The 17,853-nt window shown below is 56.9% G+C and overlaps 1 protein-coding gene across 1 annotated transcript in view; it reads left to right on the top strand.

Annotated features, from left to right (window-relative positions):
• ITFG1 (integrin alpha FG-GAP repeat containing 1) overlaps window positions 1–15,964 on the top strand; it is a 40,268-nt gene extending 24,304 nt beyond the window's left edge. The window contains 8 exon segments of the mRNA XM_036440657.2: window positions 1,851–2,001; window positions 2,697–2,805; window positions 8,830–8,873; window positions 9,263–9,341; window positions 10,960–11,084; window positions 11,842–11,924; window positions 13,355–13,472; window positions 15,634–15,964. Coding sequence (XP_036296550.1) covers window positions 1,851–2,001; window positions 2,697–2,805; window positions 8,830–8,873; window positions 9,263–9,341; window positions 10,960–11,084; window positions 11,842–11,924; window positions 13,355–13,472; window positions 15,634–15,693 — 769 coding nt within the window. The 3' untranslated portion in view covers window positions 15,694–15,964.
• The last annotated feature ends 1,889 nt before the right edge of the window (window positions 15,965–17,853 follow it).

Genomic DNA, 17,853 nt, shown 5'->3' on the forward strand with positions numbered 1-17,853 from the left:
ATATGCTCAGTACATAAGAAATTCAACATCCATTTCTTACAATGAGTGGGCATGGAAGGGACATGCCTAAACACAGGAAAGGCCACAAGCCACTGCTGGCATCATACTCGGTGACGGCAAGCCGGAAGCTCTTCCTAAGGTCAGGGACGAGACGAGGAGGCCCACACTCACCACCCTTTCACAGCGGGGTGCTGGCAGTCCTGCCACGTGATCTCAGAAAAGCATTTCCTTGCCCGAGTTTTTGTTTAGGCCTGAGATCGGCATTTCAGACGTGGTTTCTTTCTAAATCCAAAACCAGCAGTTGGGGCAACGTAGGGGAGAGGCCTGGGGTTCTCAGCTCCCCAGAAAATGCATCTGTGACTCTTTCTGAGCCCTTTGGGGGGGTGGGCAACCCGTCCCCCTCCCAGAGCAGACGGCCAGGCTGACGGTGCTGGGCGCGGGGGAGATGCGGTGTGTGACGTGTGACCGGGAAACGGTTACGGAGCAGTGCCGCGGTCACAGGCCTTGGAAGGGGCTCCCTCCCTCGAGAGGAAGTGGAGGTTTGACCCAAGAGGACGCCCAGGGACCTGGCTTTTCCGGAGCCACGGCCTCAGGAGCGGGCTCCTGGGCGAGAGGAGGGGCTGGGCCTGGGCTCAGCGCAGCGTGCGGCTGGGGCTGAATCCCGCGGAGCGGTTTCGGTCTCTGAACCGTACTCTTCGCTTACCGCCTCCAGTGCCCGAGCCCGGAGCCGCGGCTCATTGGTGACATCGGCGTAAATTTCCATTTCACATTATCTCGGCTGTGCCACGACGTGGCAGATTCCAAGCATCTTCATTGCGAGAACAGACTCTCTCCCCTCGCAGGCAGGGTAGCAGAGCTTAGGGCGATGAGCGTGAATCTGCCATTGGGGCCACCCGAGGCCAAGGGAGGCCCGACCGGGAGAAGGTTTTCAGCTGCACAGAAGCTCCAGTTATTTCCATCTGCCTTCCTCTGCTGGTCAATTACCTAACTGGTTTGTCCTCTGCGGTAGAAAGGGCCTAATTGGTGATTACATATCCATCGCTGGTTGAATCTCGTTTCCATGCATTTCCGGTCGGGATGACGCCCCTTCCTGCAGGTGGTAATTGTCTTACTCAGCGTGTGGTCAGACTTCCCCCGGGAAGAAGCATTGGGACTTCAGTGGGGCGAGCGCTTCCCGCCCAGGAGCTCTCCCCTTCAGGAAGCAATGAGCGCTTCGCAGCAACTGCTGTTAGAATATGGTGTGAACACCAAACACGCCGGTGACAGGACAGACTGAGTCCCATTGCCATCTCCCCCCGTAAAGGACGGACGGGCTGACGGTTACTGGACAGTCACGCGTGCCCGTGCCTGCTGCCCAGAGCGTCCTCCCGGGAGAACAGGCGTCTCCTCGCCGATGTTTGAGCACCAGGCGTTCTCTGCGCTCTCCCGGGCGGGCGTCTGTAGCTCCGAGTGAAACACCGCCGGGAAAGGTGTCACCTCGGCGAACGTCCACACGTCCTCCGACAGTGAGGGACGCGCTGTCCCATCGCCGTGCGGGGTGCCTCCTGACCGCGCTGCCCTGTGGGGGTGAGAGGAAATGGTTCCTGTCCTCCGAGGCCGCTGGGCGGCCACAGCTGTGGGCTCACCGTCTCCCGGTGTGTGTTGTTCCGGGAGCACTGAAGACCGCTCTGCACGGACAGCTGGGAGAAGGTGGGGGGGAGGGGGGCATAAGAGGGGAAATGGGGGAGGGACATATGTGACCCTGTCCGCAGTAAAGATGTGAAACGAAGACGTGCACAGCACCGCCCCGGGAGCCCCCGCCCGCGTGACGCGCACGCGTGTCCGTGACCTCACGCCTGTCCTCCCCGCAGCGGCCAGCAGGCCTTCCTGCTGGAGAACGTGCCCTGCAACAACGCGAGCTGTGAGGGCGCGCACCGCATGTTCCGCGTGTTCTGGGAGCTGACGGACCTGGGCCAGATCCCGCAGGCCGCCGCCGCCGCCTTCTTCGACATCTACGAGGACGTGAGTCCCGGGGCCGGGGAGCAGGCGGGAGGATCAGATCACTAACCGCCTCGCTGTGCAGAGGCTTCACCAAACCCCCCCCCCGCCCCCCCAGCACCAGGGCGCCGTCACTCACAGGAGAAACACGGCGGCTGGCGTGGGAAAGCCGGTCCCTGGTCACCCCACGGGCTGGGAAGGGACCCTGCAGTAAGGTGGGCAGACGTCCTGCTTTTGACGGGACTGTCCCGATTTCTAGCAATTTGTCCTGAGTCCCACGGCATTTTTAAAAAGTCCCGATTTCATTAAAATCGTTAAACAATCGTTTAACAACTTTATTAAAATTGTTAAAAATCAGGACGTCTGGTCACCTTACCCTACAGGCACCCTCTTTCCCCCAGCAGGGTCAGCAAGGCCACCCCTCCCGCAGGGAGTGTGACAGGAGGGGCACAGGCAGGCAGCCCTCTGCCGGCCGTGGCCGTGGCGTGGGGCCCTGTCCCGGGGCTTTGCCGTCACGCGTGTCAGCCCGGGGTCAGCCGAGCAGAGCGCTGTCCTCCGGGATCTGAATTAGCAGCGTCTCCCCGCCCTGCGTTCCTCCTCGGGGCGTCTGTCCTGTCCGTGTGTTTGCGTGTGCACGTGGGGGTGGAGAAGGGTGACGTTCACGTGGAAACGGGCCCTGCATGCCGTGTCTGTGCTCACCGGTCCGTCTGCGCCCCCAGGGCATCCTAGACATCGTGGTGCTCAGCAGAGGGGGCGGGAGGAGCGACGTGGCCATCCATGCGCTGAAGAACAACTTCGAGGCCGACGCCTACTTCGTGAAGGTCATCGGTGAGTGCTTCACCCTTACCACCCGCATCCGCAGGAGTGCCTGCGTGACTCTGTGCCAACCCAGCCACCCACAGGCCTCCCTCACCCTCTGCCGGTGATGGCTCCTCGCCCGCGTCCCCGGGGACTTAGTCACCCACCGTCCCCGTCCCCTCCCGCCACCGGGCGGCCCGGGCCCCACACGGGCTCCGTCAGCGTCTGCCTGTGTCTGTGCCCCTCGAGGTGATTGTAAAGGTTCCTGCTGTTCGGTTTGGAGTTCCTGGGGTGGTTTTAGGTCCCTGGGGCTTTCTCCAGAGACAGGCATGGTGGGTCTGTGTCTCTCTTCCGGGCCCTGCCTCCCCCGTTCTTGCTCTTGCTAGAATCCCACCCTGGGCTGATGGCTGGTGAGCGCGGGCACTCCTGCCTTTTTCTGATCGCAGGAAGCGCTCGTCTCACGCTGAGCGGGACGAGCTGTGGGTTCGGTGGGCGCTCTGGGTTGTGCGGGAAACCTCCCGTTTCTGGTTTGCTGAGAGTTTTATCATGAATTGGTGAGAAAAGGTAACTGTCTCTGTGTTATTGCTGTCATCACAGTTGACACCCGGACAGCCAGTCAGCCCACTTGTTAATGAAATGGCATGTATTCCGTGTGAATATTACGGTTTTGAAGTGGTCCTGATTAGCTAACCACGGAAATATGGGCATTAGGAGACGCGAGAAATGAAAGTGACAGAGCATGTGATTTGCTTTCTGAGACCTTCCTAGCGAATGCTCTCTGATTTGGATGAGCCAGGATGGCCCCGCCTCCATCACCCATGTGGCCACAGGAAGCAGCATGAGTCTGCACTTCCCGTCCATGTGACTGTGTCCCCTCTGCCATTTTGGATGGGCTATGATTCGGCTATTTTAGAGCCAAAACATTTTTGTTTGTTTGTTTTGGGTGTTTCTGTCTTCATCCTCACCTGGGGGTATTTTCCACTGATTCTTAGGGGGAGAAAGGGAGGGACAGAGAGACACATCTCTGTGAGAGCAGCACCTCGATGGGTTGCCTCCTGCACGTGACCAGGGCCCGGGCCGGGGAGGAGCCTGCCACCACGGAGCGTGCCCTTGACAGGACTCGAACCCAGGACCCTTTGGTCCGCAGGCCAATGCTCTCTCCACCGAGCCAAACTGGCTAGGGCTAAAGTAAATTTTTAAACATGCTGTGTATTTGGAATGCTTATCTTGGGTGGAGGGGTCTGTGGTGGGAAAGGGGGAAATCTGTGATGCTTTTAGCCACAAAGATAAATTTTAAAATAATAACAAATGACAACAGAGTCCTCATCCAGTTAGGGCGGTTGTTCTCCCTGAAGCAGAGCAGGCACGGGGCCGCCGTGGCCGACACCGTGGCCACCCCGTGGCCGCGCAGAGAGGACCCCCTCCTTAAAGAAGGAGCAGCCGGAAGCCACGTGCTTGCCCGGGAGCGCAGGCCTGAGGTCCCCCTGCGGGGCCCGGAACAGGCCGTGGCCGTGGACGTGGTTGGCCACGTGCTGTTGACAGTTGAAGCTGTGTGGCGTGTCCGTGGGCTACCTTATACCGTTCTAGGTCTGTGCTTGGAAAGTTACGTGTGAACAGTGTACAAACCTCAGCGTCTCCTGGGGCTGTGGCCCGTGACTTCCTACCCCGCATCTGAGAGTACCCGGGCCCGGCCACCGCCCGAGGCCCCGAGTCCTGGAAGCGCTCGCGGTCCCGGGCGTATAAACTGTCATACACAGTATCATGTGCAGGATGTTAATGATGCCCAAGCATTGGCCTCATTCCTTCCCGAATCTTATAAAAGCCAAGGAATGCATGCTGGGTAATATATGTGTAATTTTATCTACAACGTGTTGAAATCTTATCATTTTTGGCCATATAATATGAAACTTCAAATTTGACAGAGGAAGTATTGTAAAAAACAAAAATAGATGCAGGATACAAGCCAGTTTTTAGCTTGTTCTATCAAAAATGAAAAGAGAGCCCATTATGTAATTTTGAGTAAATACTAGGTGTACCAGTTAATAATAGCAGATTTTATAATCAAAGAAAACATGATAACTTCAAGAGAAACATCAAAGGGCTTTATTCAAAGTGATGTCCATCGCTAGTTGCACATTTCCCCATCTGTCAGGTAATTTGTGGGTACCGTCCCAATAGAACGTTTCTTGTTTTGGGGCAGACCATTCAGAGACCCCATTTTCCACTTTGTACGTGTTGAAGTGCTGCTCAGACAGTGCGTGTGCCGTCGATCAGAACAAGTGGTCATCTGAAGGAGCAGGGGCTGGTGAATGCAGCAGGTGGTTAATACTTCCCAGGCAAGATCTTTTAACGTGTCTTTGAGGTGTGTGATGGTGTGTCATCATGAAGCAAAATTACTCTGCTGTGTCTTCTGGCCCATTCTGGTGGTTTTATGAACAAAACGTGGTTCAAATTGATTATTTGTTGTCGGAAGCGATCAGTATTAACGGTTTCACCTGGTTTTAGATTTTAGAAGCTCATAATGCACCACACCTTCCTGATCCCTCCAAACGCAGAGCATTGTCTTCTTTCCAAACAGTCGATGTTGATGGTTGACCTGGATCAACCCATGATTCTGTGCGTTTGGGATTCTCAAAGTAAATCCATTTTACATCGCCAGTCACATTAGATGCAAAAAAGACTTTTTCTTGCCATTGAAGCAACATTTTACTGATGACTTTTCAGTTTTCCATTTGTCTTTCGTTCAGTGGATGTGACACCCATTTTCCTTCCTTTAAAATCTTTCCCGTTGCTTCTAAACGATCAGAAATTGTTTGCTGAGCAACGTTTAACCTTTCTGCAAGTTGTTTTTGAGTTTGACACGCATCTTCATCCAACAATGCTTGTCATTGTTGGTCGTCAAAATTTTTACAGTTGGCCTGGATGTTCTTTGTCTTTCACATTGAAAGGATAACTTTTAAAGCATTTAAACCAGCGTTCACAAGTATCTTGAGATGGAGCATGTTCACCATAAGCTTCCCGAAGTATACGGTAACCTTCAGCAGCACTTTTCTTCAAAATAAAGTAATGAATTAAGACTTCCCGCAAATGCTCTTCTTTTAGCACAAAATTTGACATTTTTAAGCATAAAAATATCTATGATGTTAACACCTTCAGAAAATTTGACGAAGTTTTGAAGCTTGCTATCAATACACTAAAACAGCATACATATCAACTCGCATATATCAACATATGTGTAACTTTATTGATGGAAGGAAGTCCGCATTATTAACCGGTACACCTGGTATTCTCAAGTGTGCTGAGCCCGACACAGCACCCCGTACAGAGAACAGCCATTTCCCAAAGCAGGAGAGCGTGGCTGCAGGCGAGTCCGTGGCCAGTGTCCGTGGCCCTCAGCTCCGTGAGCTTTGTGCCGGAGTGGCTGCCGGCCCTCTCCGGCTCCTTCCTGCGGGGACAAGTCCGCCTGAGAGCCCGCCACTCCCCGCACATCCGGGAGAGAAGTGGGGGAGATGATGCCAGATCCCAGAGGTGGTTCCGCTGTCCCGCCAAAGCCTCAGGCTCAGCCCGGAAGCACTGTGACGAGTGTCCCTGGTCACCGCCACTTCACCCTCCGTGAGCCGGGCTCCTCGGGTGCCTCCTGAGGAGGGATGGCCAGCCTGCGTCCTCCGCGTCTGGCTGTTTCACAGCATGATGTCCTCCAGCTCCCCGTGGGGGTGGGGGGAGCCTGTCCCGGGCCGGTGCAGAGCCCCTGGGGGAGGGTGCAGAGTCCCTGGGGGAGGGTGCAGAGTCCCTGGGGGGGGTGCAGAGCCCCTGGGGGAGGGGGGGGGTGCAGAGCCCCTGGGGGGGGGTGCAGAGCCCCTGGGGGGGGTGCAGAACCCCTGGGGGAGAGGGGAGTGCAGAGCCCCTGGGGGAGGAGGGGGTGCAGAGCCCCTGGGGGGGTGCAGAGCCCCTGGGGGGGGTGCAGAGCCCTGGGGGAGGAGGGGGTTGCAGAGCCCCTGGGGGGGTGGCAGAGCCCCTGGGGGAGGAGGGGGTGCAGAGCCCCTGGGGGGGTGCAGAGCCCCTGGGGGAGGAGGGGGTGCAGAGCCCCTGGGGGGGTGCAGAGCCCCTGGAGGAGGGGGGGGTGCAGAGCCCCGGGGGGGGTGCCTCCACTCCCGGACTCGAGTAGCAGGCACTCCGCTGGTCGGTGCGAGTTGTCCTCGCCGGCCACTCACCTTCCCATGAACTCGTCCGCCTCCTCCTCTTCGGAGAGATGCCTGTTCAGACCTTTGGCTCACTTTTAAATGGATCGTCTCTTCATTATTGAAATGTGGGAGTTCTTGGTATTATCTGGGCCGTTGCCAAATGTAATCTTTATGTTACTCGCTATCGTCTCCCTCACTTTCCTCCACGCGGCCCACTCTCCGGACGTTTACTGAAGGACCCAGCTCTTCCTGCTGGCACGAGTGTTTCTGGGGCAGCGACCGTGGCCAGGCCCTGAGACGGCGGGAAATGCTGCAGAGCCCCCTGCCAGGCAGCATCGGGCTCATGAGCAATCGCTGTTCAGCAGAGACGGTTTCAGGGAAGGCGTGTGACACTCAGGCTTTGGGACAAATGAAAAGAAATACTGATGTCTGCCTGGAGTGGAGGGGAGATGAACAAAAAACAAACAAAAGAACCCTTGAGAATAAAACAGGGAGGGCCAGCCAGCCACTGTCCCGGAAAAGCAACGTAACCACTGAAAACTGTGTTGCAAGCAGAAAACTTGACTTCACTCTTCCCTGAAGTTGTATGTCATGTAAACATGGAATTACATGCATGCCTTCAGCGTGAATGAGCAGCTCTCTTCTCACATGATGAAACAATCAGGCCCATGCATGTCTTAGGGCCTTGGTACTTCCGTTAGAACAATCTTCATGTTATAGTCACAGAACGTAAGGGAAGAACCCGTTTTCCCATGGACCTGTGTGAACCGGCGCATTCGTAACTGTCCTCGAGATAGCACATGCGTGTGAGCGGGACCTCCCGCTCTCTCCAGCTCGTGACACACGGGCGTGTCCTAGCACGTGTCTGCTTTGTCACACGGCGTCGCCGCACCTGCAGTAGCCGGGGCGCAGCTGTGTCTCCTACTGAGGTCGCTCCTATAAGGACTGTTCCCATATCCTCGCCTTCTCTCTGCGGGTGATTATAGAATAAGTGTGTCATTATTTCTGTATATTTGTTGTTCGGTAGACTCATCAATTATTTTATAGCTGTGCTTTCTATAGCAGCTATCAAACGTGCCCAAAATCTGTGACCAGAAACTTTGACTATATAAATGGGAAAAGTCTAGTTTGAGGCATAAAGTACTAAATGTTTTTCTATTTGTTTTTCTCAGCAGGCATTTTAATTGGTTTGCATTTGGCACTTTTGTCAGATTCCAATTCATCCTTGAAATGGAGCTAACCAGTTGGAAAATAAATCCCACAGTAGCTGTAGCTGGATGTAACCAGAATTACCTCACCTATATATTAGCATCCTGATGGCTTCACAAAGGCTTTTGAAATCCCGGTATAAAATGAACAACAAAAATTTAATTTACTCAGATCTAAAGAAATGAATTGGTTTCTGCTCAACCAGAAGAGCATATTAATAGATTTTAGGTGAAACAGTAAGAGTTTGCTTTAAATATAAGTTTGCATTTTATTAGTAACTAGAGGCCTCATGTACAAGATTAGTGCACCAGGGTGGGAGAAGGGGTCCCTCAGCCGGCCTGCACCCTCTTGCAGTCTGGGACCCTTCAGGGGATGTCCGCCCGCGGCCCGGGACCCCTTGCTTCTACTGTCCACCCGCAGCGGAGGCAGGAGAGGCTCCCACCCCCACCGCCACACTCGCCAGGCGTGAACCCAGCTTCTGGCTGAGCGGCGCCCCCCCGTGGGAGTGCACTGACCACCAGGGGGCCGCTCCTGCATTGAGCGTCTGTCTGCCCAGTGGTCCGTGTGTGTCATAGCGACTGGTCATTCTGCCATTCGGCCAATTTGCACAGTATGCTTTTATTATATAGGATAATAAATAGCCTTTTTTTTTTTTTCTCCACAGTTCTTAGCGGCCTCTGTTCTAATGACTGTCCTCGTAAGATAACAGTAAGTAAACTCTCAGTTGTCAATATTTCTGAGAAATTCTTTGCGTGATATGTGTGATATGTAGATACACACAGAATAGTTGTCATAGGTTACAATCCAGGCAGTACCCGTTAGGAGTGACTGCAGTGCCCTCCGTGCTCAGGGAGAGCTTGCTGGGAAGGAGGCACCTTCCCAGGTGCCTTGTCAGCTCAGGACCCTGAAGATTGTTTTTAACAAACAGTCCCGCTCCAGACTGGGGGGGGGGGGGGGGGCTGCCAGACTTCAAAGAGGGACAGTCCTCTGGGGAGCTGCTCCGGGTGCTGACCGTATATGGTGGACAGTATTAGCGCCTGGATGTCCAACAAGAGGGCTCACTCACTTCCCAAGGCCGACCCTTCTTTCCATTGCAGCCCTTCGGAGTGAATCAGCCCGGCCCGTACATCATGTACACAACCGTGGATGCCAACGGCTATGCGAAGAACGGTTCGGGTAAGACGGGGTGCCCGGCTCACACACAGGAACCCCTGTGGGCAAAGTAAGCTGGTGACAGAGTGAGCCCGCTCTCTCACCCCTCACCAAGCCCTCACCTGCACATCACACGTAGTCTCTCTGCAGACTGACATCAGTAGGTCACAGAAGGTCCTCGTGACAAATACATTAATTCCTTAAATTCCCCGACTGGGATGGAGCCAAAGTGTTACCCGATTTTTCACTTGAAGTAACAAAGACTGAGAGAAATCACTTGCGTTATTTTTATTCAATTTGAAGTGGAAATTAGTTAACTAAGCTCCTCCCGGAAGAAATAAAAATTAGGAATCCAGTCTACAGCCTAAAGCAGTCCTGGTTCTTCCCCAGTGGAAGAGAAGCTAGAACGTTACACAGAGCTGGTTTTGATATACGATCGTAAAGAAAAACTCTTGCTATACTTCTGAGGCAATAATGGAGAGAAACGCCATTAAGACAAAAAAGAAATGAGACTCGGCGAGGGATGGGTGCCTTTGACAGGTGCCAGCGGCCTGGGATGGGGCGGAGAGCGCAGTAAGCTCCCTGCGATCGCTCCGACTCTCTAAACAAGAAAAGGGGCCGGGACATTCAGTGCCTCTCCGAGACGCTAGGCCTCGCCATGGAGACGCATAAGCAGAGCTGCTTTTATCCTTCGTTTCTACGGACCCAGCCACACGGGAGAGCTGGCTGTGCGGCCCTTCTCGCTGCACATGCCGGCCTCACGGAGGTACACGGAGTGTCCTTTTCGGCCCACTGCACACGGTTACACACAGATCCCAGAAGTAAAAGCTTTCAGCATTGAGGGAGGAGCTGGCCAGCAGTGATGACCAGATGCCGTAATAGACGGTGCTGGTCAGGGCAGCCTAAGTGAGGACACAGACGTTCGAACAAAGCGCTTCCTCACGTCCCAATTCAGATCCTTGTGAAGCCAGAGCATCCAGGACACGCTGGGGTCCTTCCTCTTCGCTGAGCGAATATCAGGCAGATTTTTGTGTCAAAAAACACAAAACAAAAAAAGAAAAGAAAATGGAAAGAACGATAATGCCCTCTGGAATGCCCATGACATGGTTTCTCTCTGAAAAAATGAATTTTTGCAAGAATCGTTCCCTTACCTTAATTCCACATCCACTGACGGTCTGACAGGAAGAGCCACGTCCACAGAGCAGGGGACACGGAGGGACTTAACTAGTGACGGTGCTTTCTCTCTCACTGAAAGGCAAGCACGGGGGGAGGGGCGGAGGGAGAGGCGGGCTACCTCTAAGCAGCAACTGGTGCTCCTTTCGGTCTGATTTCAAAAACCGAGCGACGGGGGGAACGGATGACTTACGCACGCACAGAACAGGAGGAACGGGAGAAAGTTTGCGGCTCGTTCAGCTGCTCGGCAATTAGGAATCCCATCTGCACGGAGGCAGTGAGTCAGACGCATTCTGAAAAATCAAGGAAAATTAGGAACTGCAGCGCCAAACTTGTTAGAACAAAAGATTTTGCCTCGTGAGATTCTCTTCCTATTTGTAAGTTTATCTTTCCGATATTTGATGAGCGCATTGTTTCCAAAGGTATCTTTTCTTTTTCTTCCTTCCTTTCTTTTTTTTAATAAATGCAGCCGGACAGCTCAGCCAGTCGGCCCACCTGGCTCTCCAGCTGCCGTACAACGTGCTTGGTTTGGGTCGAAGTGCGAATTTCCTTGACCATCTCTATGTCGGGATCCCCCGTCCCTCTGGAGAGAAGGTGCGTACAAACATACTTGTTTACAATTAACCTGTATTCTGATATTCACTATTCAGACATTTGAATTCAGACTCTTTTTTTTTTTTTTTTTTAATATATACATTTTCTTGATGTTTTATAGAGAGGAAGAGAGAGAGCTAGTCAGAAACATCAATGAGAGAGAAACACCAATCAGCTGCCTCCTGCACACCCCCTACTGGGGATGTGCCCGCAACCAAGGTATATGCCCTTGACCAGAATCAAACCCGGGACCTTTCAGTCCGCAGACCGACGCTCTATCCACCGAGCCAAACTGGTTTCGGCTGAATTCAGACTCTTGAGTTGAGTTGAGTTGGATCACGGTGATGCAAATAAAGAGCTAAGAGAATCGCTGGCGGTGGCCTGGCGGGAGCACGTCCTAATGGGAGCTGGATCTCCCGCCTCCTCGCCCTGAGCCTCGCCCTCCCCTGCTCACTCAGAGTCTCAGGAGCTTGTCAGACCCCCTCCGCTCCGAGCTCCAAGCGGCCTCCGTACGCAGCCCTGGAAGCAGCGGCTGCCGTGCAGAAATAATAACATTTGTGGAAGGAACGCACCGGGAGGCGGACATGCAGTCCTCCCTGAGAGATCGCACACCTGGAGCCGCAGCACCGGGAGCCTGCCGGGCCCCGCACGGGGACGCAGCCTCCCTCCCGGGCCCAGGGCTCCGCGGCCAGAGGGCGCTGGCCGCTCCTGGTGGAGAGGCGCGTGTGAGGGACAGACGCTGAGCTCCCCTCTGCAGGCGGTGCGGAAGCAGGAGTGGACCGCCATCATCCCCAACTCCCAGCTGATCGTCATCCCCTACCCCCACGACGTGCCTCGGAGGTAAGGCCCCTGAGCGCCGCCCAGACCAGCGTCTGTCCTGTGCTCCCTGCTGTGCTCCCCGGAGGGCGGGCCCAATCGGCACCCCGCCCGCCCAGACCGGCGTCTGTCCTGTGCTCCCTGCTGTGCTCCCCGAGGGCGGGCCCAATCGGCACCCCGCCCGCCCAGACCGGCGTCTGTCCTGTGCTCCCTGCTGTGCTCCCCAGAGGGCGGGCCCAATCGGCACCCTGCCCGCCCAGACCGAGTCTGCCCTGTGCTCCCTGCTGTGCTCCCTGAGGGAGGGCGGCCCTCCTGCCCAGACCGGCGTCTGTCCTGTGCTCCCTGCTGTGCTCCCCGGAGGGCGGGCCCAATCGGCACCCCGCCCGCCCGCAGGCCCCTGACCCACACAAAGCCCCGCACTCCGCGCAGACAAATGGCACCTTATCGACAGCCAGCAGGCGACCTGAGGGTTTCTGCGCGTCCCATTAACCAGTCGGTCCTCGGTTTACCGGCTGTGAACCAGCAGGTCGGGGCGCCGGGCTTTCTAATGAGCTCCGATCTCCCCACTCCCGGGCTTCCGGAAAACTCCCAGCTCCTCTGCAGTCTCTACACTTTTCACGTTCCTCTTGTTCTCTCTGAGGAAATGTTCCTTCCAGATTTATGACGTAATAAAAGCCAGACTGATTTTGCTTGGAGGTGTATTTTGAGATTTACTCACTAGAGACTAACTTGAGGATCAATAAATTTTAATTAGCCCCAAATCAGCCAGTCTCACTTGCCCTTCGTCAGAACCTGCGTGCCTTTATTAAGCTTCTGGAATGGAACACACCCATCGCCTCTCTCTGGGGGAGCGGAGTGATTTGTGGGGGACCCGCAGTGTGCTGCCTCCGGCCCTGGGTGCGGTGCCGCCGTGTGGGGCCACAGAGACCCGCTCTGCTGGCGCTGAGGCTGCCCTGACGCAGAGCTTCTGTACGGGGCCTCCCGTCCACCATGACACGGGGACGGCCCAGGGTCCCCCTAGCCGTGTCTGCACCCACCTGGTCACGTGCTTGTCTTAGCTGGGCTGGTCCATCTGTGCGCGGAGGCCCAAGGAAAGATGCTAAGGAGACCTCACCGAAACCCTGTGGCCAGCAGCGTAGAGTTCAAGGTGTGGAGTTAAGGAGGCGAGCGGGGTGTGAAAGCAGCGCCTAACGTCATCCCAAGCCCCCTGGACAGAGGGCCCTCAGAGCGAGGAGAAAGGTCACAGCCCCTCGTCAGAAAGCCTGCTGCCACCTGCGCCTGCGCCTGCACCCTCAGGGCCACGCGTCAGTCCTGCCCCAGGGCAGCGGCGGCTCTGTTTGTGGGTGACACAGGGACGGACGGGGGTGACGTGAACAAGCCGTCTGGCTTTTGCTCTCAGTAGAATAGTTCTTAGTTCAAAACGGCCGTTCTGACTCCTCTGTTGTCCTCGGCAGCTGGAGCGCCAAGCTGTACCTCACGCCCAGCAACATCGTCCTGCTGACGGCCATCGCGCTCATCGGCGTGTGCGTGTTCATCCTGGCCATCATCGGCACGCTGCACTGGCAGGAGAAGGTCCGTCCCAGCCTTTCCGACCGGAGGGAGGCTTTCTGATCCCCACTCCTGTCCGTGCGTCTCTTCCTCACTGCTGTTAATCCTCTCCCGAGCGCTGCTTTCCCGCTGGCTCAGAGAGAGTGGCAGGGAGGGGAGAGACATAAAGAAAAACGTGTGAAAGAGAGAGAGAGGCATCGATTGGCTGCCTCCCGCACGTGCCCCCACCAGGCCAGGGATCGAACCTGCAGCCCAGGTACGTGCCCTTGACCAGGAACCGAACCCTCGACCCTTCGGTGCTTGGACCAATGCTCTAACCACTGGGCAGCGCTGGCCAGGGCCATAATGGCACCTTATAGGTTCTTGCTTTTATTCCCTTAAGGTGCTGTGTCTCAGCAGGCCATACAAATCACAGGAGACGATTTCTTTTAAAATGCTGATGTTGTGGTAGAGTGGCAGAGTGATGGCCCCGAGTCACCAGGTGCATGGGAAGATTAAATTGGAAACAATTTCCTAACGGCCTGGAAAAAGGATCGTCATTTTTGATGAGTGTTCATGATTTCCCGGGAGAGCCGCGGAGGCCTTCTGCGGGGTGACACCTCTCAAGCGCTCGCTCTCTCTCTCCCCCCTCTCTCTCCCCCTCTCTCTTCCTCTCTTCCTCTCCCTCTCTCTCTCTCCCTTTCTTCCTCTCTCCCCCTCCCTCTCTCCCCCTCCCTCTCTCCCCCCTCTCCCCCTCCTTTTCCCTCCCTCCCCCTCTCTCCCCTCCTTTTCCCTCCCTCCCCCTCTCTCCCCCTCTCCCCTCCCTCCCTCTCTCCCTCCCCCTCTCCCCCTCCCTCTCTCCCTCCCCCTCTCCCCCCCTCTCCCCCTCCCTCTCTCCCCCTCTTCCTCTCCTTTTCTCTCTCTCCCCTCTCTCCCTCCCTCTCTCCCTCCCCCTCTCTCCCCCCTCTCCCCCTCCCCTCCCTCTCTCCCCCTCCCTCTCCCCCCCTCTCCCCCTCCCTCTCCCCCCCCTCTCCCCCTCCCTCTCTCCCCCCTCTTCCTCTCCTTTTCTCTCTCTCCCTCTCTCCCTCCCTCTCTCCCTCCCCCTCTCTCCCCCCTCTCCCCCTCCCCCTCTCTCTCCCCCCTCTCCCCCTCCCCCTCTTTCTCCCTGAGAAGAAGGGAGCCCACCGGCTCACAGCGGCCCCAGGGCGAGGCGCTGAAGTGCCAGCTTCCTGTCACGTGTCCTCTGCACTGAGTGATTCCTGTGCCTCAGTGTAACCCCGACCAATGAAAAGCAGACTCCAGTGTGCGGGTTTCCACACGGTGCCGGCGAGGGGACCAGGCAGCGGTTATGGCGGTTTAGATGCAAATGGAAGGCCATTTCCACGTGTGCACGAATACAAAGCGCCCAGCCAGCAGGTGGCAGGTGCTTCCCAAAAGGGCTCCTTCGGTCCCTGAAGGATTTCTTTTCTGCACCCGCAGCTCCATCCCAAGCCCTCTCCCTCTCAGCTCACTGGCAGCATTTTCCACTTTTAAAAATATATGTTTTTATTGATGTCAGAGAGGAAGGGAGAGGGAGGGAGAGAGAATCATCCATCGGCTGCCTGCTGCACGCCCCCCCTCCCCGGAATGGAGCCCACAGCCCGGGCCTGTGCCCTGACTGGAACTGAACCCTGACCTCCTGGTTCATCGGCCGACCGTCGGCCGGGCACGTTTTTCACTTCTTATTCTGAAACACCATTCGGTGTGTTTGGCTTTTTTCTCTCTAGCCTTTCAGTTCCTTGAGAGCAAAATACAAAAATGAGGGTCTTCTTAATCCCTCGAAGCACCGAGCACAGTACTCTGCTGGGAACAGAGTCAGTTCTGCTAACTCACGAGGGTAACCCCAAAACCATTAACGCGCTTTAACGTGATCACATCGGGCAGGGGCGGGAGTGGGGAAGTGTAACCGCTGGTTCCGTCCTCACAGAGTCTCACGTCTCCCCTGCTTTCCAATAAGCACCACGCGGTTAAAAGGAGGCGTTGGAGGAACGGCTCTGGCTGGCTTACAGAGTCAGTGTAGATCGTTACTTATAAAACCACTTTGAAAACCGGGCGCAGACGGTTCCAGAATCACGCCTGTGTCTGTTCATTGCCGAGGGCTTTTCTAAACTGACCCCCGTCTCCCAGACCTGAGCCGCGGGGTGTAACGGCCTGCCGTCTCTTTCAGAAAGCGGACGACAGGGAGAAGCGGCAGGAAGCCCACCGGTTCCACTTCGACGCCATGTGACCGCCTGGCCGCGTGGACGGCGCTCGCTGACTGAGGAAACGCTGGTTCGCTCGGCCAGAAGGGGGGTTGTCTCTGGGCGACGCGTCCTTTGTGATGGGGGAAGGGCTGCGCCGGCGAGCCGAGGGGCCGCCCGGTCCTCCGAGCCCCCAGCGGTCAGGTCCTCCTGTGCCGAGCTCTCCCCCGTGGGCGGTGCATGCTCCCCGTGTCCGTGTTCGTGATCCTCGTGGAATGATGGTGGCGGGAAAGGCTGTAAATAAACTATTTAAATGAGCGGCTGTTTCTGTCCCGCTTGACTGGCTCTCGCTCCTCACCCCAACGACACCCTTTTGTGAGTCTCAGGGACGTTACCAGCCTCCCCCGCCCGGCAGGCTGGGGCCTCACCGACGCAGACAGCGCCGTGGCTGGAAGTCGGCACTGGGGCCCGCGGGAAAGACCTGCCGAGCCCTGGTCCCACCCCCGTAGGCCGTGGGAACGTGGCGGGTGCTTAGTAAAATCTCTCCTGCCCATAGTTCCCACCGGTTTGAGATGGATTTGACGTAAACAAGCTAAGAGTACATCTAGTTAGGGCCGGTGATGGCACGTTCAAAACCCGTGGGTATGGGTAAGCAGACATTCCGGGGGCTGTCTGTGCTGTGGCAGAGTGCCCAGCCATCGACGGCTACACCGTGACATACTGAGCAGCCGCGACACGGAATGTCCAGCTCCACCAGACGGCACCCGTCCATCCCATGAAGTTAAGTGGGAAGGCAAGGCACGTGAGAATACATACAGCACGATACTATCCATGTCAAGTTCAAAAACAGACAGCAGCATCAGTCCACACACCAGGAGGTCACAGCTTGCCCAGGTTGGGGGCTTGATCCTCAGTAGGGGGCGTGCAGGAGGCAGCTGATCAATGACTTTCTCTTATCATTGATTCTTCTCTCTCTCCCTCTCTCTTCCTCTCTCTGGCATCAATAAAAGTAATTTTTTTAAAAATAGGAACAATTAAACTACAGTAGCTGCACATGTGGGAAGTTTTACTGATGGGCGGGAAGCGCTAACGGGAAGACCTCTGCACGTTAACACGATGGCTTCATGTTGTACCAGGAACCGGCGTGTGTTGCGGCTGTGAGTGAACAGGTGTAAGCGTCCAGCACTCAGCGATGCACGGCCGTGCTGGGGCAGGAAGGAGGGGTCGGGTCCGAGGAACCACAGGCTGCGGGCGGGCAGGCGGGCGGGACTCTGAGAGCCGCAGGGGCCAGGCCTGGGCCAGGAAGCCGGCAGGAGGCCCCGAGCCTGCCCTGGGCCCTGGCAGGTAGCGGGAACAGACCGGGCGCTCCTGGGTGGTCTTCCCGGAAAAGGCAGCCGGATCCAGAACCCGCTGCGAGGCCGGTGCACACTGGCCTCCGGCCTCCGGAGCATATGGCCTCTCCCAGGCTGGGCCACAGCCGAGCTGTCCTTGTCCCTGCACACTCCTCCATACGCTCCCCTCCCCCAGCTACTCCCTTCCCAACCACCCCCTCCCCAGCCACCCCCTCCCAGCCACCCCCTCCCAGCCACCCCCTCCCCAACCACCCTTCCCAGCCATCCCCTCCCCAACCACCCCCTCCCCAGCCACCCCCTCCCCAGCCACCCCCTCCCAGCCACCCCCCCCAGCCACCAACTCCCCAACCACTCCCCTCCCCAGCCGCCCCCTCCCCCGCCCCCCCCTCCCCAACCCCCCCCTCCCAGCCGCCCCCTCCCCACAACCCCCTCCCCACAACCCCCTCCACAGCCACCCCCTCCACAGCCACCCCCTTCCCCAGCCACCCCCCCAGCCACCCCCTCCCCAACCACTCCCTCCCCAGCCACCCCCTCCACAGCCACCCCCTTCCCCAGCCACCCCCCCAGCCACCCCTTCCCCAACCACTCCCCTCCCCAGCCACCCCCTTCCCAGCCACCCCCTCCCAGCCACCTGCTTCCCAATCACCCCCCTCTCACCCTTCCAGCCACACCCCCAGCCACCCCCCTCCACAGCCCTCCCACCCTCCCCTGGGGCTGCTCCCCAGCCAGAGGAGAAGAGCCGCCGAGGTTCCGTGCGCTGGCACCAGTCCGAGCCGAGCTTCGCTGCGGGGCTGAATGAAAACGCTGTGCTTGTTAAGTGGCTATGGCCTCGGGGCTCCGGGGCTGAGCCTCACC

The sequence above is a fragment of the Pipistrellus kuhlii genome, unplaced genomic scaffold, assembly GCF_014108245.1.
Source record: "Pipistrellus kuhlii isolate mPipKuh1 unplaced genomic scaffold, mPipKuh1.p scaffold_m20_p_17, whole genome shotgun sequence".
NCBI lineage: Eukaryota > Metazoa > Chordata > Mammalia > Chiroptera > Vespertilionidae > Pipistrellus > Pipistrellus kuhlii.